Source organism: Bombus flavifrons, chromosome 3 (assembly GCF_040668555.2).
Source record: "Bombus flavifrons isolate JBK064 chromosome 3, iyBomFlav1_principal, whole genome shotgun sequence".
NCBI lineage: Eukaryota > Metazoa > Arthropoda > Insecta > Hymenoptera > Apidae > Bombus > Bombus flavifrons.
This window is the reverse complement of record NC_138444.1, coordinates 7,140,422-7,155,523: the sequence shown is the minus strand read 5'-3', so window position 1 is coordinate 7,155,523 and position 15,102 is coordinate 7,140,422. Positions and strand designations below refer to the sequence as shown.

General features: G+C 39.9%; 1 protein-coding gene across 5 annotated transcripts in view; it reads right to left on the bottom strand.

Moving 5' to 3' along the window:
• Window positions 1-684: 684 nt before the first annotated feature.
• The window catches only part of LOC138190093 (A-type potassium channel modulatory protein DPP6), a 117,365-nt gene continuing 102,947 nt past the window's right edge, over window positions 685-15,102 (bottom strand). For 4 of the 5 annotated variants that reach the window (XM_069132583.1, XM_069132586.1, XM_069132584.1 and 1 more), the window contains 11 exons: window positions 14,195-14,301; window positions 12,675-12,873; window positions 9,820-9,894; window positions 9,459-9,511; window positions 8,810-9,370; window positions 8,107-8,425; window positions 7,851-8,029; window positions 7,159-7,381; window positions 6,594-7,038; window positions 6,262-6,467; window positions 685-6,116 (listed from right to left, as the gene is read on the bottom strand). In XM_069132583.1, coding sequence (XP_068988684.1) covers window positions 6,015-6,116; window positions 6,262-6,467; window positions 6,594-7,038; window positions 7,159-7,381; window positions 7,851-8,029; window positions 8,107-8,425; window positions 8,810-9,370; window positions 9,459-9,511; window positions 9,820-9,894; window positions 12,675-12,873; window positions 14,195-14,301 — 2,469 coding nt within the window. In that variant the 3' untranslated portion in view covers window positions 685-6,014. Of the gene's footprint in view, window positions 6,117-6,261; window positions 6,468-6,593; window positions 7,039-7,158; window positions 7,382-7,850; window positions 8,030-8,106; window positions 8,426-8,809; window positions 9,371-9,458; window positions 9,512-9,819; window positions 9,895-12,674; window positions 12,874-14,194; window positions 14,304-15,102 lie in introns of all 5 variants that reach the window. The other variant, XM_069132587.1, reaches the window with a different exon arrangement.

The following is a 15,102-nucleotide window of genomic DNA, read 5'->3' as shown; positions in this document are numbered from 1 at the left end:
CGTCTGCTATATAAAGCCATGAGAAATATAATGTTACCACGAAGCTTGGAGATTGGATTTCGTCCGGTTTTGCTACCTGCTCCTGATAATCGTCATTGCTGTCTTCTAAATTTATTAATTCGGGAACGTTTCGAAAAGTTCCCAAATAAATAATACTGCTATCCGATGATTGTTTCGAAATAACCAATGATTCATTCGAGTCTGGTACTGTGATTGTATTTCGTTGACTCTTCGATCTCGTCGCATAAAAATGATCGCATAACCTTAACGTAACAAAATTATGAAATATTCGTCTCGAAAGTCTTTCATTTTAATAATCGATAGCCATCGATACCATTTAGTAAGATATTCTCTTTTCTGATAATTCAATCAAATAATTTACCTATGATTACCAAACGATGGATGAAGCTCCCGTTTTTTATTTCCTTGAACACTCAGCCATTTGCGTGTAGTCTTCTTGCGGGGTCGTCGTAGAGACATAATTTTAATTCTCGAAAAGCTTCGTCTGTATAAAATACCCTGAAAATATTATCCTAAAATCTGTTCGGTATTATTTTGGTATACATTCCTTCCAGAACTACGATGTTAATTAAAAAACAAAAGCGAATAGTCGTTATTTATGATATACGATAACCGGAAGTTGTTTATGTTTCAGATTCGATGGAACGAAAGAAAACAACAAGATTTCAGGTAATGTAACAGTTTATTGAAAACACTTTTGTTCGCCCGTGGTCAGGGCCGAGTCTCGCTGATATTAAAAAACGCAGAGTCTTAGTAACATGATTATCTCGTGGGTGTTACGTGGAATTATAACGATATCCGCGAAATCGGCGTCTTTAAACGATTACAGGAAGCCTCCTTGAAAATTGATTTTACAACAGTGGTTACAAACGAAACTTTATTCTTTAAGGTAGGAAATATTCTTTGCTGGTATTGAAAATTAATCTTTAACACGTTGAATTACATTATGAAACATATTTGATTACTAGAAAAATAAAACGTACGAATATACAACTCTGTTTGTACTATGTAGTCATATTAAAAATCTGGAAAATAAACGTATGTAGTAGGGGAAAATATTCATTTATTTTGACCATTACGAAATGCTATAAAACTAAAAACTTTGATCTATTCGAAATTCTCAAAGCAATAATCAAATATTTTGCGTGAATATTTTAACAACTTATCGAGCGAGGAATTTAGAAATTGCCAGAAAAAATAGCTTCGAAAAATAACAGATAACATATGGAATATCCTAATATAGATGTATAATTGAATATTAGAAAATGAAATCAAGGACACGACATTTTCGATCATCCAACGTGCTATCACAAAGTTTGCGTTTCACTTATGGGATACTTCGTTGAAACCGATTGAAAACGATCGATTGTTTGGCGTAGCCGATTTCGTGGATGTTCGGTCTCCAGGTCCGTGCGAATATCGTAAAAAACCGAGTGGAAACAATCCGCGTGCCCTCATTTCCCACGAGAAACTATCGAGAACGCCTCTCTGTCTCTCGATAACGATAATTCACGGCACTCTCGCATAGTCGCTCGCTTGATGATCCGAGCGAATTATTATTATTATAAAAAACAATTGTCCGAGCGCGTTGGCCACACTCGCGGAGCACGATTGAATTCAACGAGTCGCTGGCCAATATTCGACTCAACGCTTCCGAGTATGTTGATCGATTAAACCGAATCTTTGATCATTCAGACGTTGTTTCGAGTTGGCTCGCCTGATGCGATTCACATCGAGGAGTCTGATATACATAAAACGTCGTGACGAGTAGGCCACTTCCGGAAATCAAGTCCAAGCTCTCGACGATATGAACATCGATACGATTGATTATTTCCTTTGATGTGAGATCGAATTATTAGAAAAAGTGTGAATAAATTTTGAATCAAATTCGATCGTCGAATATAGTAGTGAAAATTGTATTTTAACCCTGACATCGAATATTTAAATATCGACGTGTTAGAGTAGTTTAACGAACAGTCTCACAATGAAACATTAAAGAGTATAAGTAAGAAATCGTACTTTCAACAGCTAGAAATTCTAATATATTTAGATAGATAACAATTCGATAACAATACCTTGTCGTTCAAGAACCCTGAAGGCTTTGAATATCGTTTACTACTTATTAAGTGTACATCGATTCTCGTGGAGAAGCTTGGACTTAGTTCGGAGCATGCGTTACTCGAACAATTTCGTTTATCGATACCTTATCTATTAATACCTCGATGTTCGAGTGTTATCCGATGACGTTAAAAACGCGTGAAATATCGTCTAATCCGAATAATAATCGTCAATCTGAGTATCACAGATTATCCAAATTAATTTCAAATAGTCTCCTTATTATTATTATCAGTAAATTTTTGTTCTCCCATTACGGATGATACAAACGCTCGCGATTTCTTTTTCATTTTTTTATTTCTTTCTCTTCTTCTTTCTTCTTCTTCTTCTTCTTCTCTTTATTCTTGTATAATTTTCTATCGTCATCTCGAAATCGTTGAACGTCGACGAGCGATTTCGCATGGTCGGACAGGCGAATACATTCGTCGACATTGTTCGCATAAATTCGTCCGAGTGTTCGCACGGGCCCGATATATTAAACTCGAGTTTCCGCGTCAATTGCAATCTGCATGTCCTGCGTATGTGTCTTCTCTTTCTTTGTGTGTCGCATTTTACTTGTTTTTTCTCTTTATTGTATAATATATATATATTTTCTTTTTTTTTATTTTTAATTAATTCTCTTTAGCCTAGCGGCGATAATACGTTACCAAAAGCTTATAGATACCCTTATGCGCTGCTACCAAGGTTTCATTTATTTATTTATTTAATTTTCTTGCGATTTAATTTCACGTAATTCGCATGCTTGCAATTCCCTTTTGTTCTCCTTTCTTCTTATCGCTGTTTATAATTGTTATTTGCCATTGTTTCTTTCTTTTCTTTTTTTTTTTACTGTTTGCGTGCCTGCCGAGTTCGTGAGACCGATTATCTATATGCCTACAGTTAAAGTTCGCCGCACTTTTTTTGCCGTTTAATTATAAGTTAATAATTGATTGCGATTGCACGCTCACACTCTCATTCATTCTCACTACCTCACATTCTATCTCTCTTTTATATTCGCGTTCACGCTTCTCCCTTCGTGTTTCTCGAGTTTTACTAACCCTTTCTCTCGAATTCATACGCGGGAAAAGTTGCTCACGAAAACGAAAAGAAAAAGAAAAAGAAAAATGAATCTTTTACAACGTGATCTAACAATAATGCGTCTGTCCTTGTCGCGCAATCGAGGAATCCGGTTAGAAAGGATCCAGCGAAACATTTTCTAAGGAATTGCGACGTTTCTTCTCGTTCTCACGAATGCAGGATGATCTCCGCGTCTAATGGCGCCGTTATATTTTATTTAGTATCCTTCCTGGAAAAAATATCGAGGCTACGTTGATTCGAATATATTTTCTCGGGCCGTGGAAGAAACGTTCGTGGATTTGAGGGTAGACGTTCAGGTGAATAATTGGTGAGGCAATTCCTTAGCCAGGCGCTGTCACACCTTTTGTACTCTCTACGATCGACATCAAGCACGTAATTTCAATCTAATCGATTTGCCACGTCTACTTATCCGTCCACGCGCAAATGTGGATCTCCTCGACGAGAATTCTTTTCATACGTTGGACATATTTCTAACAAGTCTTTCTCTTCCTGTGATTTCCTAATTTCTTTCTTTGTATCTCGTCGAGACCCTCAGCCACGCAGCCTGACGCGGACGAACCACATCGATCACTCATCTAAGAATTCATTAATTATTATTAGGTAATTTCTTCATCCTCTCCGTTTCTATTTATTATCGTTTGATTAGTTGCACTAGCCTTGATTGTCGGCATTTAAGGGCTGCTGGGCAGGCAGCGTTTTATGGCGACGTGCGACTCTCTTCGTTCGAGCGCGACATATTTTGTGTTCACTTAGTTTTCTCTTATCCTCTTAATCAACTGTGAAAGGAGTCTCGTCTCGATCGGACTCGCGAGCGAAAAATATCCAAGTCTCTCAACCCTTTCGCTACGTTTATCATCCGGATGAGGAATAATTCGGAAGAAGCTTGAATCGATGGCACGGTACAAATTTCAAAAGACACATAGAGGTATTAATTATATTCGTTAAGTAACGGATCTTCGAACAAACGAATCACCGGAGCGGTTTTTTGGTAGCGAAAGGACTAACGAAAGTGTTCTGAAAACAGATCTCGGGAGTTCGATCGATCTCGAACGATTATCCTCCAACATCAACCGCGTCTGAACGAACATCGATCATTAACACGTCGATCGAGAGTGTCCTTAAGCCACGAAGATCCGAAGGCGCATTCAATTTTGACTTTGTCAAGACACTGCACATGATCGACGTTGATCGAGAAAAGGAATACGATAAAGGTTCGTTGCCCTTGACGAGGTTCGTCCTCTCGAACGAGCTAAAGTATATGGTGAACCTGAAACGTTATCCTAAAGCCTCGCGTCGCTTAACTTACTTAACGATAGTTAGTTAATCTGGAAACTGTGTGTTTATAGTACAACTTAGCGATATAGTACAACAAACGATCAACGATAAACGGGAACACTCGCGAACCTCGTCGAGGGGAACGTGTCCTGCATCAAGGGATTTATCGAGAGACGTACATACGGATATATACAAATATTCAAGGATCGAATGTGAAGTTTGGCAAAAAGGGATCAGGTCGATAAAGGGCTAGGGAAATACATTTTTTCTCTTCCCTTTCTGTTGTCCTCTTTTCCTTGCTTTTACGCGCAAGTAACATTATGGTACATAGACTAGGCGCAAAGCTGTACAACACAAAACTTAGCACTAGGCGTTCGTTTTCAAAACGGTGAAATGAGTCGGTACCCCTAGACAAGCGTCATCGCACAGGCGTAACCAGCTTTCCAAAAAATCAGGATGGCACCGATATATTTGGGACGTAGACTAAGAAGAAAACGGTCGTGAAACGCGAGCCTGCAAGCTCTACGTAATACGTCGTGATTTATTGAACCTAGAGATATGACTCGTTCGTATAGGGAGAAGTCTACATCTTCGAGAATAACTGTTCCTCGATGAAAAAGGCGGGGGGGGGGGGGAGCTTGCAAGCTTCTTTGATAAGCTCGAAAGCGGTACAATATATATAAACGGCATGAATGTCTCGAGCGGTGACGAGTGTGTATGGTGGAAGATCGATATAAAAAACATGAAACGCGAGCTTGCAAGCTCGCGCTAAGCTCGATACGCTCGATCGTCGTTCGCTGAGTATCCTCCGTGTGTCATTGATCGTCATTCGATCTCGAAAGTTTCGCTGTATAAAAAATGGAAAGAGCTTGCAAGCTTGCGAGAAGCACGACACCATTTGCCGATTCTCTTGAATTTTTGTGTAATTTCTTTCGTGGATCGTAAGAGATAGATCTTAAGATGAGAAAACGCGTGAATCTCGAGCTTGCAGAATCTGAAAGTGCCCAAGCGCCAGTGAACTGTGTCATAGTTCTCTGGATGGCTGGGGTAGATTCTAAACTAGAAATTTATTCGGGGTGCGCGTCCACAGAGCAAAGTGAAAGTTGTTCGTAGCAAAGAGGAATCCGCAGGCTGATGCAGGCGACTGATACATAACGTTATTTAATGGTATTACTTATACAAACACTAAGTTTACCTCATCCCTCTCATCATCGCTTGTCTTCTACGCGTAATCATTCTCTGCGTCACAAGCATCCTTGACTTCGATACAGACTAGCATTAATTTTAGTCGTTTCGTTATTTTTTCTTCTATACGATTCTTTGCTATTTTTGTTTCGTTCGCGTTTTCGTTGGTCTGATACGTAACGATCAGGACCAGTGTATTCCGTGACGTCCGATATATCTATTTACTCGAAGCTAGTCTAGTCCTGAACGACGGCAGCCTTCTTGACGAGCATCCAGATCAATCTGGGATGTATCAGAAGTAGGCGAGCTAGAGACAACGAGGGAGCGTTCGGCTTGAGGCACTAGGACGCGTCCAGGGCGAGGCACTCTGCGAGGAAGTCCTCCATGGAACGATAAGCGTGTTCCAACACACCTGATAAGGCGTGGTCTTCGTCCGCGTAACTCTGTTAAATTTAAAAAAGCGTTGTTTAAGATATAATTCAAGTACACCGTATGAGATTCGAATGTTTTAAATAAGTAAGATATCTGTGAAGATTTTGTTAATTCAGTCAATTGTAATCAAAGAAAAGCTTTGAATAAATCACATACCTGGTACCTGAAGATGATACCCGCTTCGGACAGAGCCTTAGCGAAGGCGACACCGTGCGTATAAGGCGCTGTGAGGTCGGCTAGACCGTGAAGAAGGTAGAGGCTATGACTGGGCACCAACCTTGCACGCTGGGTCAGGTCAGCCTCTACGTAACCTTTATAGTTCTCTGCTGGGGCACCGAGGATTCGCTCCGTAAACGCGGAATCTATTCGAAAAGAACAGAGCTCTAATCTAGTAAACTTTATACAATAAAAAATGGTAGAGAAAACTCGCATTCCCTTCAGTTTGTTCTAGGGAATATTCTAGATTTATACAAAATGCAGTAACTCACTGTAATAGAGCCAATCCGCAATAGGATTCACAGCAACGCCACACTTGAACACGTTCTCCTGGCTACCCAACACCATGGCAGTCACGTAGCCGCCGTATCCCCAACCCCACACTCCCACCCTCGTGACGTCTAGGTACTTCAGAGTCTTTAGCAAGTGCCTCAGTACGGTCAACTGATCTTGAACCTCGACGCCACCGATTCGCCTGAACAGATCTCGTTTTCCTTGACCTCTAGCGCCACGAACATCCAATCTGACATAAACTACATCATTGTGGCTGGACATGTAGGTCCCCCAGTCGATCTTGAATCGATCAGTCACTGCTTCACTTCCTGGACGACCGTTCACTTCAACCAAGACAGGAAATGCCGCGTCTCTGAGCTCCTCTCGCCACGAAGGCGGTAATAATAGCTGTACTTGTGCCTTCCAGCCTTGAGGTAGGGGTACCTGAAGAATCAGTTTAGTTATAAGTAGAAATGTGTGAAATAGACATCTATAACGAAGGTTTATGAAAAGATAGACTCGATGCAATTTCAGTAGATTTTTTCATTTGTGCAAAGCATTTACCTCGAAGCTTCTTCGAGTTGGTAACGCCAGCTGAGAAAGTTTATCTCCCCGTTGGATTCGCGTATCATATAACACGCGAATCATCTTGTGAGAGGTCATCAAGTGGACACCGGCTAGTGGAAGGCCTGGACCTTCGCAGTAGAGAACGTAGTAACCCTGAGTTTCATCTCCGTTTGGTGGACTTACGGACGCACCAAAATGCGTGCAGTTGGTGTAGTAGAACCTATAAAGCCCATTTATTGAATATCTTATTAGAGAATTGACGCGATCGAAATTTTAATAGCTGATAAGTTCGTAGGAGTTAACGTAGTTGTGCGTAATTTTAAAGCCTGTAGCTCGTTTCCACCGATATAGTTCTACGTTCTTTTAAAGTAGGTTGTATTTGCATAGCGAGATACAGTTGGCCTAGTTCTACATCATTTTGTATTTAAAGCAAATTAGGTGCACCCTACAGTTAGGCTTTGACATTTGATTCTTCCAGTCTGGATTGAACTCAGAACACGAAAAATGTGGTAGATAGATACGTGACATTTTTCCTTTAATTTTTTTTGCTAGAAATTCTAGTAAAATATGAAATATCTCTTTGTTCATTAAAATGTGATCGTGATTTAGACACAAAATTTCGAGGACTCTAGTAAAGTAAAGTCAACTATAACACAAACTATTTACGTTCTAAATACATAAGAACCCACCTACTGCTCCATAGAACTTCGCCGAGATCACACGTGACGCAGAGCGGTTCCAGACGTCGAGGATCATCAGCAGTAGGATCACGAACGACATAAAGATGTCTCTGACCTGGCCTTCTTTCCCTAGTGCCCAAATAGTACACCAAATGGGCTTTCGTGTCCCACGCTAAGATTTCACTCACCTTAAATATCCAGAAAAATATGTACAACGCTGGTTCTCAATACGATATATTATAATTAATTTATTAATTTACCTCACCTCGTAACGACCGTGAGATAGGACCGCTATCCTTTGTTGTGTTAAGGTTACGTGCTTGATGTGGGTGAAGTGCTCTTTATCGCCTTCCTGAACAGCAGCTAGGAGCAAGAAGCTGTCACCATCAGGGGCGAATAGGGGATGAGGTTGTGCGTCTAACCATTGTCCTTCTGGCGCTCTCTCGGAGTGAGTCTCCTCACATTCCCACATTGGTGCTCGACAAGCGGATACCAACGAGAGATTCTGCGATCTGCTCATCCAGACGACCGCTACTTGGCTGGAGTCGTCGCCCACCCAACCCGCAGATATGAGATAATATTCTCTGTAAAAAAAATAAACTCTTTCTTCACCGATTCATTTCCACATTTTATTTAGCTCGAAATAGGATAAGGAAGGCTTATGAATAGGACGAGACAAATTTTAAACAAGTACCAATTTTTCAATTATATGAAGGTAGTTCTATCTTGTTTAAAAATAACGTTCTTTCCATTAACTTATGTAAAATTTGGTGCATTTGTTATCCAATTTGAAGTTAGAGTTAATTAATTTGAAGTTAATTATTAGTTAAATTAAAAATATCTTTAACGATTTCTAGTGTCTTTTCTAATAAATTTTTAGAAATGTTAGTAGCAGAGAGTGTGTTAATTATTTCAAACTAGTTTACACATACGAAATTATCCTTGAAAGCTTTCCTTCAACTACTTACTGCCCGTCCAAAGCAGGTGGCGGCTTCAGCCTTATCCTGAAGAGGGTCGTCGAGTTCGCTGTTCCATTTCCATTGTAGGAGTTGGTCAGGTTGCTCAATTCCATGAGCCACAGATCGACCTCTGGATTGAACGAGCCGGGAGTAGGATATCTAATTGACCTCGATGGTGGGAATGAGCCTCTCCTAGGCGTGGACAAGGGACTGGAACTGGGCCCATCCTGACCCGGTTGGCTACTGAACCAAGGGAATTCCAGGGCAGTGACCTTGGTGTCATTGAAGCTAGCAAAGAGAAGGTGTGTGCCATCGGGACTAGGCCAGGTTGCTTCTGGCCGCGGCATCACTTCCTCCTGATACAACCAGTCTGGCACGCCATTATAAATTACTCCAGGGACACCTGTATCGGTTATCCGCACGTCTTCCGCCGCGGAGGGTGCTATCCTCACGTAAATATCATTCTCAGAGATCATCAGGAGGCCAGACGTGTTACCCAACCAAGTTGCGTGTTGTAATCGCGTTTGCTGCATTCTCCCCGACATGTGTAGACGAAGAGGCGTGTGATGGCTGAAAACAGCAAACAGTGCGTGAGGATGTACGAGTAAATATAGCTTTGATGGAATAGAAAGGTTTTATTGATGGACAGTTTACTTACTCGTTCGTGACGTCGTAGACTGTATAGTATGCGGTGAAGGTATTTCTGTACACCTGCAATGATGGAATCGTTTGGTTATTTAGTACTTTCGGAGAATTTAAAGATTTCTGAGGTTTCTACGTTATCATGATTTTATAATTTATGAATTATAATTCATTTATATATCGATATAAATTTACGAATTGGATTATGAACATAATTTTTCAATTCTTTTTTACATTTGAAAACACTATTCTAGGATAGTTAAACAGTAATTAGTAGTAAGTTATATTTCAAATCATTTGGTTTAACGCAACGACAGTGGGCTCTCTAACGAGGCGAGAGGCCTGCGAAGTTGTTCCTCGTATTTTACATTACTCACCGGCTTGACATTGTGTTTGAACAACACAAAACGCAGATCGCCGCTGCACTGGTAGCCTTGAACGTTCAGCTGTCTCTGGAAATAAAGCCGGCCAAGATTTACGGGCTTATGCATTTTCCATTTTCTGTGTTAGCGCGAATTTTACGACCATTAACTGTTCTCGTAAAACCAAACGATTCTCGAACTTTCAAGAACAATCCCTCGAAACATAGATCCACGTGCAATGGCCGTTTTAAATCAAAGGCAGTATGACGCTGTATTTACGCGATGTTTCTCGCATAAAATTATTCCTCACATCCTCATCACGCTTTTTAATTACAATAGTCCGCTATCAGTAACGCTATGAACCTTATTGCATTGTTTAATAGATAACGGCTTCCATTGTGAGCTCGTGAATTGCTGTGCAATTGGATTATGCACTAGACCAGAGTTCGATATCTATTTCTGACCAGAAGATGAAAGGCACGAGTTATGTGACGATTGAAGTGTGTTTTCCTGATCACCAAATAAATGTGATGTATTCGTTCACTGACTGGCTATAAAAATAAAGGAACAAGAACGTTGGACTTGTTTCGCCTCAGCCAAGCAAAATCATTTCAAAGTATTACCATCTTCTAAAGCTACACATTGGCTGGTTTAAGAAGCATTTATTCCGGAGAGATTACACGAGTACCTTTACGTGAGCAAAACTACCTAATGCAATCAAACGATCATACATTTATCAAGTACAATCTTCTATCCAATTTCATTAACATGAACAGCAAGAGTTCTCCATCAGCAAACAAGAAGAGCCTCGTCTATAGTCGAGCATTTAATCCCCTGACGTTTGGGTTCTTTGGAATCAGCAAAAGCAATGATAACGATCGTCACCGCTCGCGTTCATTAACGGCGATCTTACAACTCAGCCACTAGAAAACATTATTACCCTCAATCGTATTTCATATTCCTCGTCGTCAGATGAGAAGGATCCTTCGTTAACGGCTAGTAAATTGACATTCTCGCTTCTCAAATCTCCTTCTCCGCTCTTATACGAAATTTCCGAGGTATAATAACCAAACTTTGCCAGTATATTGTGCGAATAAAATTGTATTAAAAAATTATAATGAAAATATGAAATGCAAAGAGACCAATATGAGTCACTGACTCAAGTGACCTACATCTATGGGACATTTTTTAATGAATCATTTGAGATTAATTAAAGTTTAGCTGTTAAATCCTGTCTGTGTGTGTTAAATCCCATCTATTAGATCATAACCATCAAGAACATGATTGTTCTTGCAACGAATATTCCACAATTTCTTCACTTCCTTCCTCTTTTTACTTAGCTCATTATTATTCTTCTTCTTCTGCCTTCGTTTTAGTTCTCGATCATCTCTCGCTCACCTCACGGGCATGCAGGATCGTTTCGTGGAGTGAAAATGCAATACCACTGAAATGAGCGAGGAAGAGAGCGACTCCCTTTTCCCTCGAATAAACCGGTGAATGCCTCAAATTTCGCCGTATATACGGGCTACTCTCTGTGTTTTATGACGCGCCGCGGGCTAAACTCTGCCCGATAGATAAGACGATGGACGTTTGATATTCGACGGTTAAGACCGTTTATTGCCACCCCTTTTCTCGTTCTATGTACATCATAAGGACAAATTTTAATAATTACATATGTAGAATGTAGCATATCCAACAGATTTCCATTATTTTGAAATACATATATATATATTACATACAAATACAAATTAAAAAAAAAAAATATATATATATATATTTCAAAAATGTCACAAATGAAAATAATTTAGTCATATGTTTAAATGTTGAAACCGTTGAAGAGGCATTTCCAAGAGCTGAGAATACGAAATTATAAAGTTAATATTGTGTGGTCATCACAGTGTGTTCCGAAGATCAACGTTCAGACGATAAGAACAAAGTTAATTGAAAGAATTAGTTAACTCGACAACATACCTTAGCGTCATTAAATTCTGTTCTACGTTTGAGCAGAAATTTTTCGTTTCACATCACCTAAGTTGTTAATTTGCATTGTTCATTCAGCGTTTAGACGAGAATTCAGATGAGATCGTTCCGCGGTCGAAGTTTTTCCTCTCGGAGGAGGTCTTTACGTTTAATTGCTATTAACCTCAGGCTGCATTCCGCCAGGTTGGTTTCCACGTGTTTAATTAATTTCGTTCATGCGCTGAAATTTATAATCCTCTTTGGGAGATTGTTCAAGAAGTAAGAACGCTGATACCTCCTCGCAGCGCGGATTTCAAACTCGAAGGACTTGAAAAATATTCTGCAATTTTGAACCGCGAGATTGCATTAGACTTAATTGAAGTTAACCAAGGAGCGTCCCCTGTTGAAATTCTTGCCCGACGTTCGCTGAACGAGGTCATTGCACTTGGACGTTCGGTCTACATAGATTAATTAAGCTAGAGCAAATTTTAATTGTCGCGGCTGCTTCTGCACCGATTTTACTCGAATCGAGGAGCAACCGTTGAAGGACGGTTTCCACTCGTGTGTTTCACGGCCCCGTGTTCGTTCTGCTCAAATTTCTATCAACGTTCTCGGATTGTACAACAAGCACAGCCAGGCTTCATAAAGATGCATGGAAAGATTAAAATACAATGCGACTCTTGCGTTAAACTATGCAGATTCACACTGAACAATCCTCTGCTGCTCTCCTACTTCGTGAAACGAATATTGAAGAGCTTATAACAAAAATGATCCTTGCCAAATGATATAAATGAAGTCGAAGAGATTGTATGGTTCAAAGTAGAGTGGAAATTAAGAACGATAAAATTGTGTTCGAGGTCTTCTTCTTTTGAGAAAGAAACTTTCGTTAACACGCTTTGCGTGATACGTACGAGCGTGTGATTAGAGACCAGAAGGGACACGGAATTGTTGCTGGTGTCCAGGAGAGTGAGGGAACCGTCGTCAGCCTGATAGACAAACTTGTCGTGGGCAACCCAAGTCGGTGTTAACCTATGCGGCGTTAGATCATCACGAAGGCACTCGTCTAACGTGAGCCGTCTGCCGCTCCAGTACAACAGCTCGTCGACGTACCTGAAAGTTCATGTCTAATTTGATAATAGCTCTTCCGGTATATCAGTTCGTTAAACACCTAATTCAGTTTACCAATTACCTTGCAATTAGTATCGAGTTAGATTGCAAATATTTTCGATTAATTTTAGAATTATTAATCTTTTCATAAAGTTAGTTAATATTTAAATTGCAACGAGCTTAAGTTCATATATAATTTGATAATAGTTTGTCTAGAACATAGTTGAATATTCGATGCTTGTCAATAATTCCCTTAATATCGGAAAAGATGTTTAATATTTTAAAAGATGCATGTTTCCATCTATTCTCCGGCTTTAGAGTTATCGATTTTTTCATCACGTTCGTTAATGATTTAAATCACAAAGCTTTTAAGGCTAAACTTCCGTGTTTACGACGTTTGAGGGTTGCGAAAAAGTATAGAGAAGGTAATATTATAGAAAGCGAAGGGATGTTCTCATTCTGAGTTGGCTTTAAGAGCGATAAAATGGAGATTTTCTGGCGGGACGAGGCTGGTTGTCCGAGAGAATTTCTCGCAAAAAGTGAACTCGGAGGTAAAGAGTGAAAGTCAACTCGCGAGCTTTTTGAGCGAACTCTGTATCTGATCCTGTTTCGGGATGTAACTCGAGCTTGATTAGTTCCTTCTTACAGAAGAGTACACAAAACCTTGTTACAAAGTAAATCATAAGATTCAGCTGAAATTTCTCCGTATTAACAACAAAATAATAGCTTCTTCTATACACATGGAAAATTATTTATCAACATTATAAAATAGTGATTCTAAATACTTTAAATTGATGAGATCTTTATTGCGATATTAAACATACGAGTTCTTCACAGTCAAAAATCCCAAACGAATTAATGAAAATTTTAGTAATTTCCTAATGATGTGTCCAGTTTATTCTGTTTCTCTGTAAGTATTCCGATACTTATAAATCATTCAAGTGCAACGTTGTAAACCTATAAAAGTTCGATATAAACCTACAAGTAGTTAATTTTAACTCGTTTTGAGCCTGGTAGTCCCAACGGTAAAAAGCGTGGAAAAATAATATCGTTTACAAAAAGCTGCATAAAATTCCTCCGTAGAATTTCCACGTGGATAAATCGGGTTTCCGGGACGACTACGGGTCGTGGCTCGTTAATATAAAGGGATCAAGAGATTTCGCCCGATACGAGGGAGCAGCTCCGCTTAATTTTGCGAATCTACACCGGGTAAGGCATTTCCGACTGTGTAATTGCATCCTCGGCCAGCGGAAACTATCGAAAGGACCGTGGACCAATATAACGAGTAGAAAAGAGAAACGAAAGAAATCGTTGGAATACTTACCCGAGAAGGTAAATGGCCGTGACGATCCCGGCGATAACGAAGCCGATGACCAACAGCGAGAAGATTATGCTCCGCCAATTGTGGCCGCCCTCCGCGTACGTTAGATCCTGTGAACAGACCAAAGATCTTTGTCGTCAGCGATCAATCGATCCACCAAATGAGGAATCTACCAAATGCACAAGCTTGCATGCAGCCCGCGAAACCTTCGGGGAAGAACAAACGTTCACGATCGACAGTCAACACGGCTCATGCTGGTAATTGGTTTGTTAGTTGATTGGATCTGGTTTCAGTTGGGCATTCTCGGGTTTGTTCGAAGCCAGAGATTCCTGCGGTGACTTTTCTTTGGTGGTTACAAGACAGTGGCCCTGTTGGGTTCGTGTGATTGAGATCTAGTGCGAGTGAGTCTGGGCTCGTGCATAGAATTCTCGACAATTAGGAGAACAGCCTTTGGTGACAATTTTAATATTGGTGTTTCGCGTTTCGTTCAGTTTAGTTGAGTTACTTGAACTGAAGTTCGTGTTTAATTGAAGCGAGTTCGTTTAAATTCGAGTCAAGTCAAATCTAATGGAAGACAGTGTATACCTACAATGGCGTTGAGGAAGAACAGATCCTGAGATTGGAAATAACACATTACGTTACCTAATAACAGTCGTTGCTCTTCTCAAGACAATATTTGTTTCGAGAGTATTTCAGTTGAAAAAATCTTCAGAGTTTCAAAGAAGAAATCCCAATGTTCTCAAGAATTACTAAATATATTATTATTAGAGTTGTTGGTAAGAGTTTCGAACTTGTAGTCCGGGACCGGTTTATGAAGTTCAAGATATACATCTTTTCATAAAACGTGAACAATACAGCTGTCCATAAATGTTTAAATATCCTTCCTTCTATTACTTAGAAAGTAAAACGAT